Genomic DNA, 11,699 nt, shown 5'->3' on the forward strand with positions numbered 1-11,699 from the left:
TGAAGCTCATAATTAATCTGATCAACACATGCAGCACGAAGATTTTTTATTTTTAAGTTTTAGAGTTAAAGAGCGAAGCTGTATTAAGAAAACGGACTTCTTTTGGCTACAGCATTTGGTCATTATGACAGAGCTTTAAGATATTAACTTTTTTCATAATTGACATTTAGTTAAACACATGACTGCAAATTTCTCCGTAGCACAAATTGTAGCACCAGGTCTAGGTTGTGTCTGGCAGTCGTCTAAATTACTTTGAATCTAAAGGGTTTATGCTAACGCCGAATGCATCACATGCATTCAACAGAATTAAAACTAAAAACACTTAGAACTGTGTTATTTGAACTGTGTGTCATGGTCCTGGGTCTTTAATCCAGTGTTTTGAGTTTATTTTGGTTTCGTGACTCTTTCCTTGCATGATAAAGATGATTTAAGTCCAAGTTTTGTACCATTTAGTCTTGAGTTTAGTTCCTTTGTTGTCTCTCAGTTTATTTGTATTTCTGGTTTCCTTTCTTTTAAGTTCCTTTTGTCTTTGTCTTGTCCGGTGTCTCCAGTGAGAGTTAGTCGTGCCCTCTAGTTATTTACCTTTTTCCTCAGACGTCTCTGTTTGTTCTCTCTCTCTCTCTCTGTCTCTCATGTCTTTACCATCTCTAGTCCCCTGGCACTTGGACATGTCTGTCTATCATGTGCTTTGTGTTCTCTTCCATGGACATTTTTGTGGATCTTGGCTCCTCGTCTCTATCTCTGCCGTGTTTACTGTTTTACTTTGGTATTCCTTGTCTCATATGCATTGTATTCAGTGTTGTTCTCCCTGTCTCGTTATGTGTAGTTTGCTCCAGCTCTGTTCCCATGTCTCTCTACTTTCCCTAATCGCCCTCATGTTTTTGTATTGTCACAGTTGTCTACCAGCCTAAATAAACGACTCAGCTTCTGTTGTCTCCTGTGTCTATGCGTCTTTATTTGGATCCTCTTCTGTGCTCCTTATGATCTGCTGTTGCAGATCTTGACACTGTGTTTAGGTACACTGACCTCTTTCCATGCCATTTGAAAGGGCTACTGTTCCAGGCGGGTGAATGAGCGTTATATGGAAAATAGCTTTCAAAGCTGGCTCATCAAAACAAGGAAAGGTCTTCCTGGCATAAGTTGGATGCATCTGAGAGGTGGCAACTATCCTGTAAATGATCAAAATTCCACACATGCAAATAGTGAGACTGTAGAGGTTTAAAATGACACCAGTGAAACAAATCCAGCCATAGAAGGACACAAAGAGGACTTACTTTTGTAATCCATCTTCTTCATACTCACTCCTGTAAAACCCTGACAAGTCATCAGCTAGTTCTCCAGTGAACTCAGTGTACAGCTGATACTTCTGTCCTTGACGTAATTTACTTTTTAAGTTGATAACCAGATACTGTGTTTCTGGCTGCAGCCATGTTGATTCTATAATCAGAGCAGCTGCATCATCTGGAGAGAAAAAAAACAAAACATCTTTAATGGTCTCTCTGTATAATCTCCAAGAATGTAACAACAACACACACACACACACACACACACACACACACACACACACACACACATATATATATTAGGGGTGCAACGATACACAAAATTCACGGTTCGGTTCGGTTCGATACTTTGGTGTCACGGTTCGATATTTTTTCGATACAAAAAAATGTTCATGCCTTTTTAATTTGTCATTTATTAAAATTATAAATATATATTTTAACTCAAAAGTACAGTTTTTAAATTTAACCCTAACCCTTGTGCGTGTTTTTTATTTTGACAGCGAATGCGCACCTGCGGACCACTTATGTGCAGCCCTGGTTATTTAGCTCGTCATATTGCAGCCACAGAAATTATTTTGTCCATGAAACCATAAAGCTGCACTTTCTTTTTGCCTTATAGTCTGATTTGTCATAACTTTTCCGTTTTGTGGTAAGCTTTTCTTTGGCTGTCACTTCTTCACCCTGACCTGTCTTATTTGGCTCAGCAGAACTGAAATATAAATCCTGCTGCTTTTACACACGCACTCACATAACGGTCAGCGATTCTCTGCGCGATCAACCTCTCACATGTTTAAGCTTGCTGCGGGAGATTTCACTTGTCATGTTTGCATAGTAAGCTAACGATTAATAAGACGATGTCAGAGGAATTGGTGCACAAATTATCATCACTCACAGATCAGTGCTGTCGCTCTCTATACACAGTTCGCACGATTGCAAAGTGAAAGCAAAAAAACAAGCGCAAATTCAAACGCGATTTCAATATGTCACATATTGACAGTGGCTCACCGATGCCAATGACATAATTACCCAGCTACATTTCTGAAAGAATGCAAAAGCATTGACATATATTTTTCCTTCCTACAATAGCCCGACGGGCAGGGAAGAGATAGATTTTGGTAGCCCGACTGAAAAAATCGCTAGCCCCAGGACGTCGGGCTAGCGATATTGCGAGCCCTGTATCTGATTGAGGAATCACTCATCTTTGGAAAAGAGAGTTTATTACAGAGAAATGTCTCTTTCCAAAATAAAAGCTATACTATCCGCTTCTTCTGGGCTATATTCTCAGCAGCATAAGGAGAATCATGTGCTAACAGCTGTCTAAATGACTCGGCTAAAGTTAGTAGCATGCTTGTTGTTTTTGTCTTTGCACTAGGATGATGTCGGCGTAAATGTGCAGTCATATTCGTTGTGTTCCCACTAGTGCTTTCAGGTTAATCTCATTGAAATGACCTTAACGCCACAACACGGCAAATCTCCGTTAACGAGCTACCGCCGATCGCCCCGTGCATGGGGCTAGATGGCCAACACGTTAACGAGCTAACTGCGCTAACACACTAGTTCCCACCCATGTAATTGAGCATTGCGTGGCACATCCAACATACTGTTTTACTTTAGTCCATGACTCGCTTACCTTCAGGGTCATACGTCACATGAAAACCAAAATAATTCCAAATGCCAGATCTGAATGAGGGTGGGGGAGGTCCATGTTGCAAGGAAAGGTTAACTTCTGTCTTGCTAGCTTGCCCTGCGCTCTTCCTTCTGACTATGCTGTCTGTGTTGAGCGCTCAGTGGATCTGCGCTCGACAGTGCAGCCTAGGCGGAGTAGTCGAACGCAGATTCAGTGAGCGCAGGGCAAGCTAGCGAGACAGAAGTTAAGCTCTCCTTACAACATGGATAAAATAAATTACAAATGTTGTATTGTTCGATACATATGCGTACCGAACCGAAAGCACTGTATCGAACGGTTCAATATCGATACGAATATCGTTGCACCCGTAATATATATATATATATTAGAGATGGCACGATACCACTTTTTTATGTCCGATACCGATACCGATATCATACATTTGGATATCTGCCGATACCGATATGAATCCGATATAGTGTTTTTTAATCAACAAAACTGGTTTTTTTTTTAATATCTTTCTGCATTTTGTATAAGTTCATACTCAAGTTTAAAACAACAACTACACTAAAGCTATTCTGTTATACCTGTATGCAAAAAAAAATATTTCATAGTTCAGCAATACTGATCAATCTAATAAACTTAAACCTACACCATCCTCCCTATTCTGGTATTTTAAAGAGTACTTAGCGTAAATATTAAGCAACCTAACTAATAGGGTTCCAACTCCCAGCAACAACAAAAATAAATAAATAAAAAATAGGGAACCACCCCTCACGCTTCACCTCATGATGCTTAATCGATGTAATCAACCTTAATTTGATGCAGTGTGAAAAAAAATGCACAGAAATCAATTATTTTTCATGGATGGATAGATGGATGGATGGATGGATCTTTCTTCAACAAAATTGCAGACTGCACAGATGGTACCTTCCCAAAGGAAAAAGTACTATAGCTTACTAGGGTATATATATTAGACTTAATAGTCACTTTATACAGTAATTAACTTCTATTCCTTTTACATCAAATTAAAACTTTGGGTGTCAGATAATTATTTATTAAAAGCTCGACATTTTAAATGAGAATAAGAAAGAAAAGTATGTCTTTGTGCCCCCTTTTCCCTGTTAATGCCCTATCGGCCCCCCTGGCTAAACTTTGCTAGATCCGCCCCTGCACAGTTACCAGCGTCAGCTACGTAGAAAAAGATCCTCGAGTAGAAAGTAATAATAAATAAATTCTAACAACAGCTTATCAAGCTTAAACGTGCTGCTGTTGTTCAGCCGCTGGTTTCCTCTTTCTGGTGCAAAGTGGGCCAAAAACAAACAAGAGAGAGGACTTGCGACAGAAAAGCCGATCAGCTGATCATTAAGCAGTTTCATGATTGAAGTAGCAGCAAGAGAGGGAGGGAGAGAGAAGAGGCAGTCGCTCCATATATCGCTTGTTAAGCTTAACGCAGGAATGCTTTACAAACATTCAGAGATGGACTTGCACACTTGCTTTACTTCTCTCGGGGATAACTTTGTTGGAGATGAAATGCCGGGTTGCTAGCGAAGCTCCAAATGCTATCCAGACCACCACAGCCGCTCTATCACGTGATGCATACTGCTCCGACGTGCTAACGTTCTGAGGTGAGTTACGGCATGTTGCAAGTTTTGTGAGGTGCTTTCGTGATATTTAATGGATCGGATTACATTTTTTATTTTTCTCCGATATCCGATCCAGTAATTTAGGTCAGTATCGGACCGATACCGATACGTAATATCGGATCGGTCCATCTCTAATATATATATATATATTGCAACGATACACAAAATTCACGGTTCGGTTCGATACTTTGGTGTCACGGTTCGATATTTTTTCGATACAAAAAAAATACCAGTACCCATCCCTATTCAGGCCTATGCAGTACAGCAGTGGGGACAGAGGATCTCCTTGGTAGATCCCGCACTTGTTTGCAACCTGTGCTATGGGCTTGAAGTTGGCCTCTAGTGTTGTATACCACATCCCCATAGAGTTGCTAACGTAGCCTCTTATGTTCCTGTGATCTAGTACAATTCTAGGAATTCCAGGATCCAGGTGTGGGACATCGAGTCATAGGCCTAATCAATCCAGGCAGTGCAAGGTTGGTCAGCCTAGTCTTGCAGTCTCAGGCAACTGCTCTATCTACTAGTGGCTGGTGTTTTGCTCCTCTGGTATTCTTGCCAATCCCTTTCTGTGCCCCTCTCATGTATTGTGCCATGTGCCTATTCATCTTAGCTGCTATGATGCCTGAGAGGAGCATCCATGTGGTACTGAGGCCGGTTATTGGCTGGTAGTTGGATGGGACCAGTCCCTTCTGGTGTCCTTGGGGATCAGGACTGTCCGCCCTACAGTTAGCCATTCTGGGTGTCTATCATCGACTAGCAGCTGGTTTATTTGTACTGCAGATGCTTATGGAGTGCAGTCAGCTTCTTCAGCCATTAGGCGTGGACCACGTCGGTGCCTGGTGCTGGAGACCCGTTCTTGGACACACACACACACACCCATTTGCACACTTTGGCTCTTGTGATTAGCAGAGATGGGCAGTAACGCGTTAGTAACGCGTTACTGCCCATTACTTGTAACGCGTTGCTGTAATCTGATTACTTTTTCGAGTAACGAGTAAAGTAAGGGATTACTATTGCAAAAACGGTAATTAGATTACTGTTACATTCCCGTAGGAACACTGCGTTACTGCGTTACTAAAACCGTGATTTTTTGCGAGAATGTCTCACAACAGTGACGTAAGCGAGTGCGCCGTTAGTGACAACAGCTGTGTGCAGATCAACAATGGATAATATATCGAGTGTGGGAGAGAGTATGAGCGTGCAGCGTTTAAAGCGTGGAAGTACTGACCTTACTTTGAGTTTGATTCCATAAAAAGTGACAAAAACATTAGCGTCCGTTGTGCGTGGGAAGAAAACTTCTTTTTACAGCAAAAAAAACCCCTAAACAAGCACTGACGTAATGGGAAACTCACAGAGAAACTCGTGGATTCTTCAACTGACCGCTGCAGCACACCTGCACCAGGGTAAACCTCCGCCTACCCCACTCTGGCTTTACAGGTGAAAATAGAGCAACAGGACCGCTAGTCTTTCATTTTATTTATTTTCTGCTGTGTTTTACTTGCATCTATTTGAAAGAGTGAGTGTAAACACAAAAGAATATTTTATGTTATGTGCTGGAATGTGTAGAAAATAGGTTTAAATGTTAAACTAATTTATTCAACTCAGAGAATGGTGCATATAATTAAATTTTTGCTTGATGCATAAAGTTAAAAGATTAAAACTAATAAAACAAGTTAAAAAAAGAGATTTTTCCATTTGATTACATTTTGTATTATGGATTATGTAGAAAAAGTAGAATTGGGCTGAAAGATCTATCACTTTATCACCTCTTCAGGTTGAAAATCGTGTTTTTAAAAAGTAACTAAGTAACTAAGTAATTAATTACTTTTGAAAATAAGTAATCAGTAAAGTAACGGGATTACTTTTTGGGGAAGTAATCAGTAATTAGTTACTGATTACTTTTTTCAAGTAACTTGACCAACACTGGTGATTAGGCAGAGGATCAATAGGGGGTCCACAGCCCTCTTAGGGACACTCCCAATAGGGCTTGCTCTTAGATCTGAAGAAGCTTCTCGGATGAGAGCTGAAACGTCTTCAAGAAACTTAAAGAAGTCCAGACGCAGCTCCTTAGACTACAATGATCTGGATGACTGAGAACCTTCACAAACAAAAGCTAAACATGCATAAATGAGTTTTTTCTTCAAAATTTTGATTTTTTAAAATGTGTTATCCTACAGCAATACTTAATTTGTTAATATCAGAAAGGTAATAATATCTTTGAAAACATCTGTAACTCAATACATCTTCTGCTGCTCTCACAGTTTTATGTATGCAATAGTATTAACTGCAGAACTAGTAAAATGATTTCTGAGATCCTAATAAAATTAAGAATTGTTACTTTACTTTGTATCAAGACTTTGATGGTACCTGCAGTGGTGACACTGGCCATGTGTTTGTTGTCTTGCCTGGTGTAGCTCAGTTGACTGGAATGAATCAGTATCAAATTTGTTTCTTTCACACACTCAAACTGCACAGTGGACTGGCCTGAAACACATGAAAAAAAGAAAAATGCTAACTTATATTAATGCAACCTCCATTGCAGCGGTAGTTTAACACAGGCACCAATGAAATCTCTGCGGAAATAAAAGTATAGTAGAGAAACCTAAATGCAGATACAGAGAAAATAAATCACTAATAACAGTGAATAAAACATTTGAAGGTAACCCTTTATAATAATGACACACTATTAAGGCATTCCCTAAAAGTTTCTTCTGTTCATCTGGACGTCCAGAATCAATTTTTTGGGATTTCTTTACCTGGATGATTGATCATATATCAAGACTATTAAGCATTAGTAAGGTAGTGGGGCTGGGGTGCTTGTGGTGGCAGAGGTTGGCTCCTGGCTAGGGTGGCTGGCCTGATCTGGGCAGGGCCAGGTGATAGGTCTGAGGCCCCGGTGCCCGTGGTTGTCTAGTCTCTGGCTGGGTCTCTCCTTGTGATGAGTTGGTCTGGCCACCTCACCATGTGGTGTGGGTCAGCTCACGTTGAGATGTCTGATCTGTGCCTCCAGGACTCATGGGTGCCCGTAGGCCAATTGGGTGGGGTGGGGTGTCCAGAAAAGGGAGCACCTGTTGCCGGGTGCAGCTTGTCTTGGACCCAGACCAGTCCCTTTACTGTCTGTAACTGAAGAAATGTCTGGTGTTGTGACGCAGTGTACAGATGAGCCTTGGAACTCATCTGCACACTCCAGTCTACTCTTTGTGTTGAGGGTTCTGCCCCGGACTACTTGGTCTTCCAGGGCGATGACATTGTGGGCCCCAGGCCGACTTCTTCCTGCACCGTGGTGGGATGTGGGGAGTGGGGATGCCTACTGAGCCAATCGTTTGCTGCGCCTTCCATGACAACCCATCTGGGTGTCCTCCTTCTTCTGCTGGGATGGGTTCAGGGATGTTGCAAAGATGTGTTGCCTTACTTTTTGGTTTAAATTTTATGAATATTACTGCTACATTACTGTCTGCACATTACTGTTTTAGATTTGTATGAGCTTTATATATTTTAGGGTAAACTGATCTACAGCACTGAGTATTTTAAGGATGACATGTGTCTATATCATCTCTACCGTTAGACCCATTTACCCATTAAGCATCAGCCTTCAACACAGCTCTGAACTCTCTCAGTGCGCCCCAGGGCGGCTGTGGCTACAATGTAGCTTGCCATCACCAGTGTGTGAATGTGTGTATGAATGGGTAGATGACTGAATGTGTAAAGTGCTTTGGGGTCCTTTGGGACAAGTAAAGCGCTATAGAAATACAGGCTATTTTGATATATTTTCCCTCTTAAGAAAATGGCACAATTTTCTCATCCAATAAAAAAAAATATTATCTACAAATTTACCCTTTAATTTTATCTCAAACATCACATCTCAACCTATTATTACCATAGTATAACCTTGTGATGCTTACTGGAGATAACTGTAAAACACAATGTTACATGTGAGTGAAGATAACTACAAATCAGCATTTATAATTACACACATTAATGACTATATGCAAGAACAGATAAGCCTTGTTTTTCAAAATAAACATGCTAGTCATACACCACAACCATCTCTGCTGCTGCTGTTTTAACTATGTGACTTCTTGTATGAAAAGTGCTTGGTCATTCACTTTGAATACTTTCAGAGGGGTTCTAATTCAGCAAGTTTTTCTTTCTATGCTAATGTATTTCCCTTGTTAGCATTGTGTTAATGGTCTAGTTTGCTAGCTTGCTAAGCATACTACCATGTGCTCAGATGCTATACATATTTGTGTGAATAATGCACATAATCATTGTCACTTTATAACCACATACTGACATATCAACTTCATACAGTGCATAAGAAAAACATACTCAGACAGCTTATCTGATGTGGCTTGGTTCTTTTGGTGCTGATTACAACACACTCTAGGGTCCTCGTGCTAGACATGCATGATGGGAATGACATTCTGAACATCCAATGTGTGTCATAATTAAAATGTTTTTGCTGAAGTAGGATTTGAATTTCAATACAGATTGATATTCCCTATCCTACTTTTGCTGAAATAAAGGACCTAAACACCATTTCAACCACTATGAAGAACAGATAATTAATACAAAATGATAGTCAATGCACTGTCAGTCTTCATATTATACACCTTACTTTAGGCCACAGGGAACTATTTGTACAGTAAGGTTTTACTCACCCGTGAAAATGTAGAGACCATTGTTTGGGTCAGGACTGAGACGAGGCCATATGGTGATGTTGTAGTACTCAGGAATCACATCCATGGAGAGACGGTAGCTTAGGAGAATAAGCACAAAAATAATAGGACTTATTTCAGACATTGCTATCCAGCTTGTTTTATTTATATTTGATCATTTACAAATGTTTGTTCTTGAAGTTGATGTGTTACAAGCAGAAAAAAGGATTGTGCATCAATATTTGAGCAAGTTTAAAAATGCCAAATTATGATAGGGAGACGACTGGGTCAGAGTATCTCCAAAACTGCAGCTCTTGTGATGTTCCCAGTCTGCAGTGGTATTTATCAAAAGTGGTCCAAGGAAGGAACAGTGGTGAACTAGTGACAGGGTCATGGTTGGTCAAGGCTATTTAATCCATGCTGTGAAGGCTGGCCCGTGTTGTTTGATCCAGTAGGCTCAAATTACCAAAAGGTTAATGCTGGTTCTGATAGAAAGGTGTTAGAATACATGGTGCATCACAGTTGTGTTCCTATTTTTGTAGCAAAAAGGGAACCAATGCAATATTAGGGAAGTGACCATGATATTATGCCTGTTCAGTATGTCTAAATAACAGAAATATTAAAAATATATATAAACACCTCAAACAGTACATGACCGTAAACAAACATTTAAATTTCATTTATTCCATTTCATTTATTTATTTATTTCACACATGGTTCAACAGTGTTTCATTTCCTTCATACAAATCCTCCTTCCCATTAATATAACACTGCACCCATGGGTAAAAAGGAGCAGAAGAATAAATTCTTATTAGCACCTGCCCCCTATCTGCAATCTAATTATTCTTACAAGAGGGCGCCAACAACCCAAAAAACCCTCTAATATGTATCTTTATTTAACAATGCAAAACTAACAACAAATCAGTATAATCACAATATACAGCACTAAATGGCAATGAAAAATTTTCCTTCCACATTTAGCCCAAATTACTTTCATGTTCTTCATATTGATTTACCCTTTTAAGTATGTAACACATTTTAAAACGGTGCATATTTGTACAACTCCTAAGATTATCTTGAAGAGAATTCCATATTCTTATACCCTTAACTGTCGGACACAATTGCCTTTGTGTGGTCCTAGCAAACTGATGCTTCAAGTCAAACGTCCTTCTGTTATCCCCACTTCCTGAACACAATGCAGACAAACTTTGTAACTTAAGAGGTAATGTATTATTTCTTGCCTTGAACATAAATAATAATGTCAGTAATTTCACTAAGTCTTCAAATTTCAACAAATTCGATTTTATAAACAGATTATTTGTATGTTCTCTATATTTAACATTATGAACCATTCGTACCACTTTTCTTCTGTAACAAGTATAGAGGATTTATATTAGTTGCATATGTATTCCCCCACTCTTCAGCACAATAACTGAGATAGGAGAAAAATAGTGAGAAATATAAAATACGCATTGCCTTATAATCTAGTATATATCTGACATTATCCAAAATAGAAATATTTTTAAACATCTTTTTTCTAACATGTTCAATATGAGATTTCCATGTTAATTTATCATTCAATACTACCCCCAAAAAACGGTAACTCTCTCAATCGGAACTCCATCAATGGACAGAGTTACTTCCTCGTCTTTTACCCAATTTCCAAAAATCATAAATTTAGTTTCTGTCAAGTTCAAAGATAATTTGTTTACATCAAACCATTTTTTTTTTAGTTCTTCCATTTCAGAAATCATTAATTCAGCTAGACTAGGTTGCAGTAATTATAAGGTCCCTGGTTACAAAATGGTAATAAAAACAATAAAAGGTATGTTTTTGCCAATTAATATCCTACCTGTCCCAAGGAGCTGTAACATCACCATGATCTGTCAGGGCAAGAGTCCACAATGTGACAATGGTTGCTATGGAGACCAAGGCTAAGATTACACACAAAACACACAGAGTACTGACTCTGCAGGTTTTTCCCATTGCAAAGACGTCCTACAGATAGATGTGAACAAAATGGCAGAGTGGAACAAGTCCAGTTGTTGAATAAACCCTGATCTCAGTCTTCAGTGGCAGTTCAGTTGTGAATTAGCAAAGCCCTGTTTAAACTGAGCTTGTCTGGTTTGCTGAATCTCCTGTGAATGACAAAGAGAGGTGACTATCAGCATTTAACTACGACCTCCCCTTCTGCCACAATCAAGTCCTCTCAATGTGTGAAATAAATGGATTATAAATTAGGTTGGCACTTGTGGGAATTGTGCTGCTGTTGACGATGACTTTCCATTTTGTAGTAGTAAACTGCACAATAATGTTTTACTGCCTGTTTACATATCAGTCATAAAACACTGCATGTCCAATGAGAATTCACTCATTGGATAACATAAAGATTCTTATCATCTTTGACTCAGTGTTCAGAGGTCAAACCTTGTAAGATACTGACAACACAAAGGCCCATTACCAGTCATCACTTTTAGCCCTATCT

The 11,699-nt window shown here is 39.4% G+C and overlaps 1 protein-coding gene across 1 annotated transcript in view; it reads right to left on the reverse strand.

The window, feature by feature from the left end:
• LOC147325299 (aminopeptidase N-like) overlaps positions 1-11,413 on the reverse strand; it is a 35,110-nt gene extending 23,697 nt beyond the window's left edge. Inside the window, exons 1-5 of the mRNA XM_086299750.1 lie at positions 11,067-11,413; positions 9,218-9,315; positions 6,924-7,040; positions 1,275-1,461; positions 1,027-1,169 (exon numbers count right to left, since the gene is read on the reverse strand). Of these exons, the coding sequence (XP_086155876.1) occupies positions 1,027-1,169; positions 1,275-1,461; positions 6,924-7,040; positions 9,218-9,315; positions 11,067-11,200 (679 nt within the window). The 5' untranslated portion in view covers positions 11,201-11,413. The remainder of the gene's footprint in view (positions 1-1,026; positions 1,170-1,274; positions 1,462-6,923; positions 7,041-9,217; positions 9,316-11,066) is intronic.
• Between the last annotated feature and the right edge of the window lie 286 nt (positions 11,414-11,699).

This window comes from Aulonocara sp. 'chitande type north' Nkhata Bay, linkage group LG7, assembly GCF_057382095.1.
Source record: "Aulonocara sp. 'chitande type north' Nkhata Bay isolate Kocher_YH1m ecotype deep benthic linkage group LG7, A_spYH_male_GT1.1, whole genome shotgun sequence".
Lineage (NCBI taxonomy): Eukaryota > Metazoa > Chordata > Actinopteri > Cichliformes > Cichlidae > Aulonocara > Aulonocara sp. 'chitande type north' Nkhata Bay.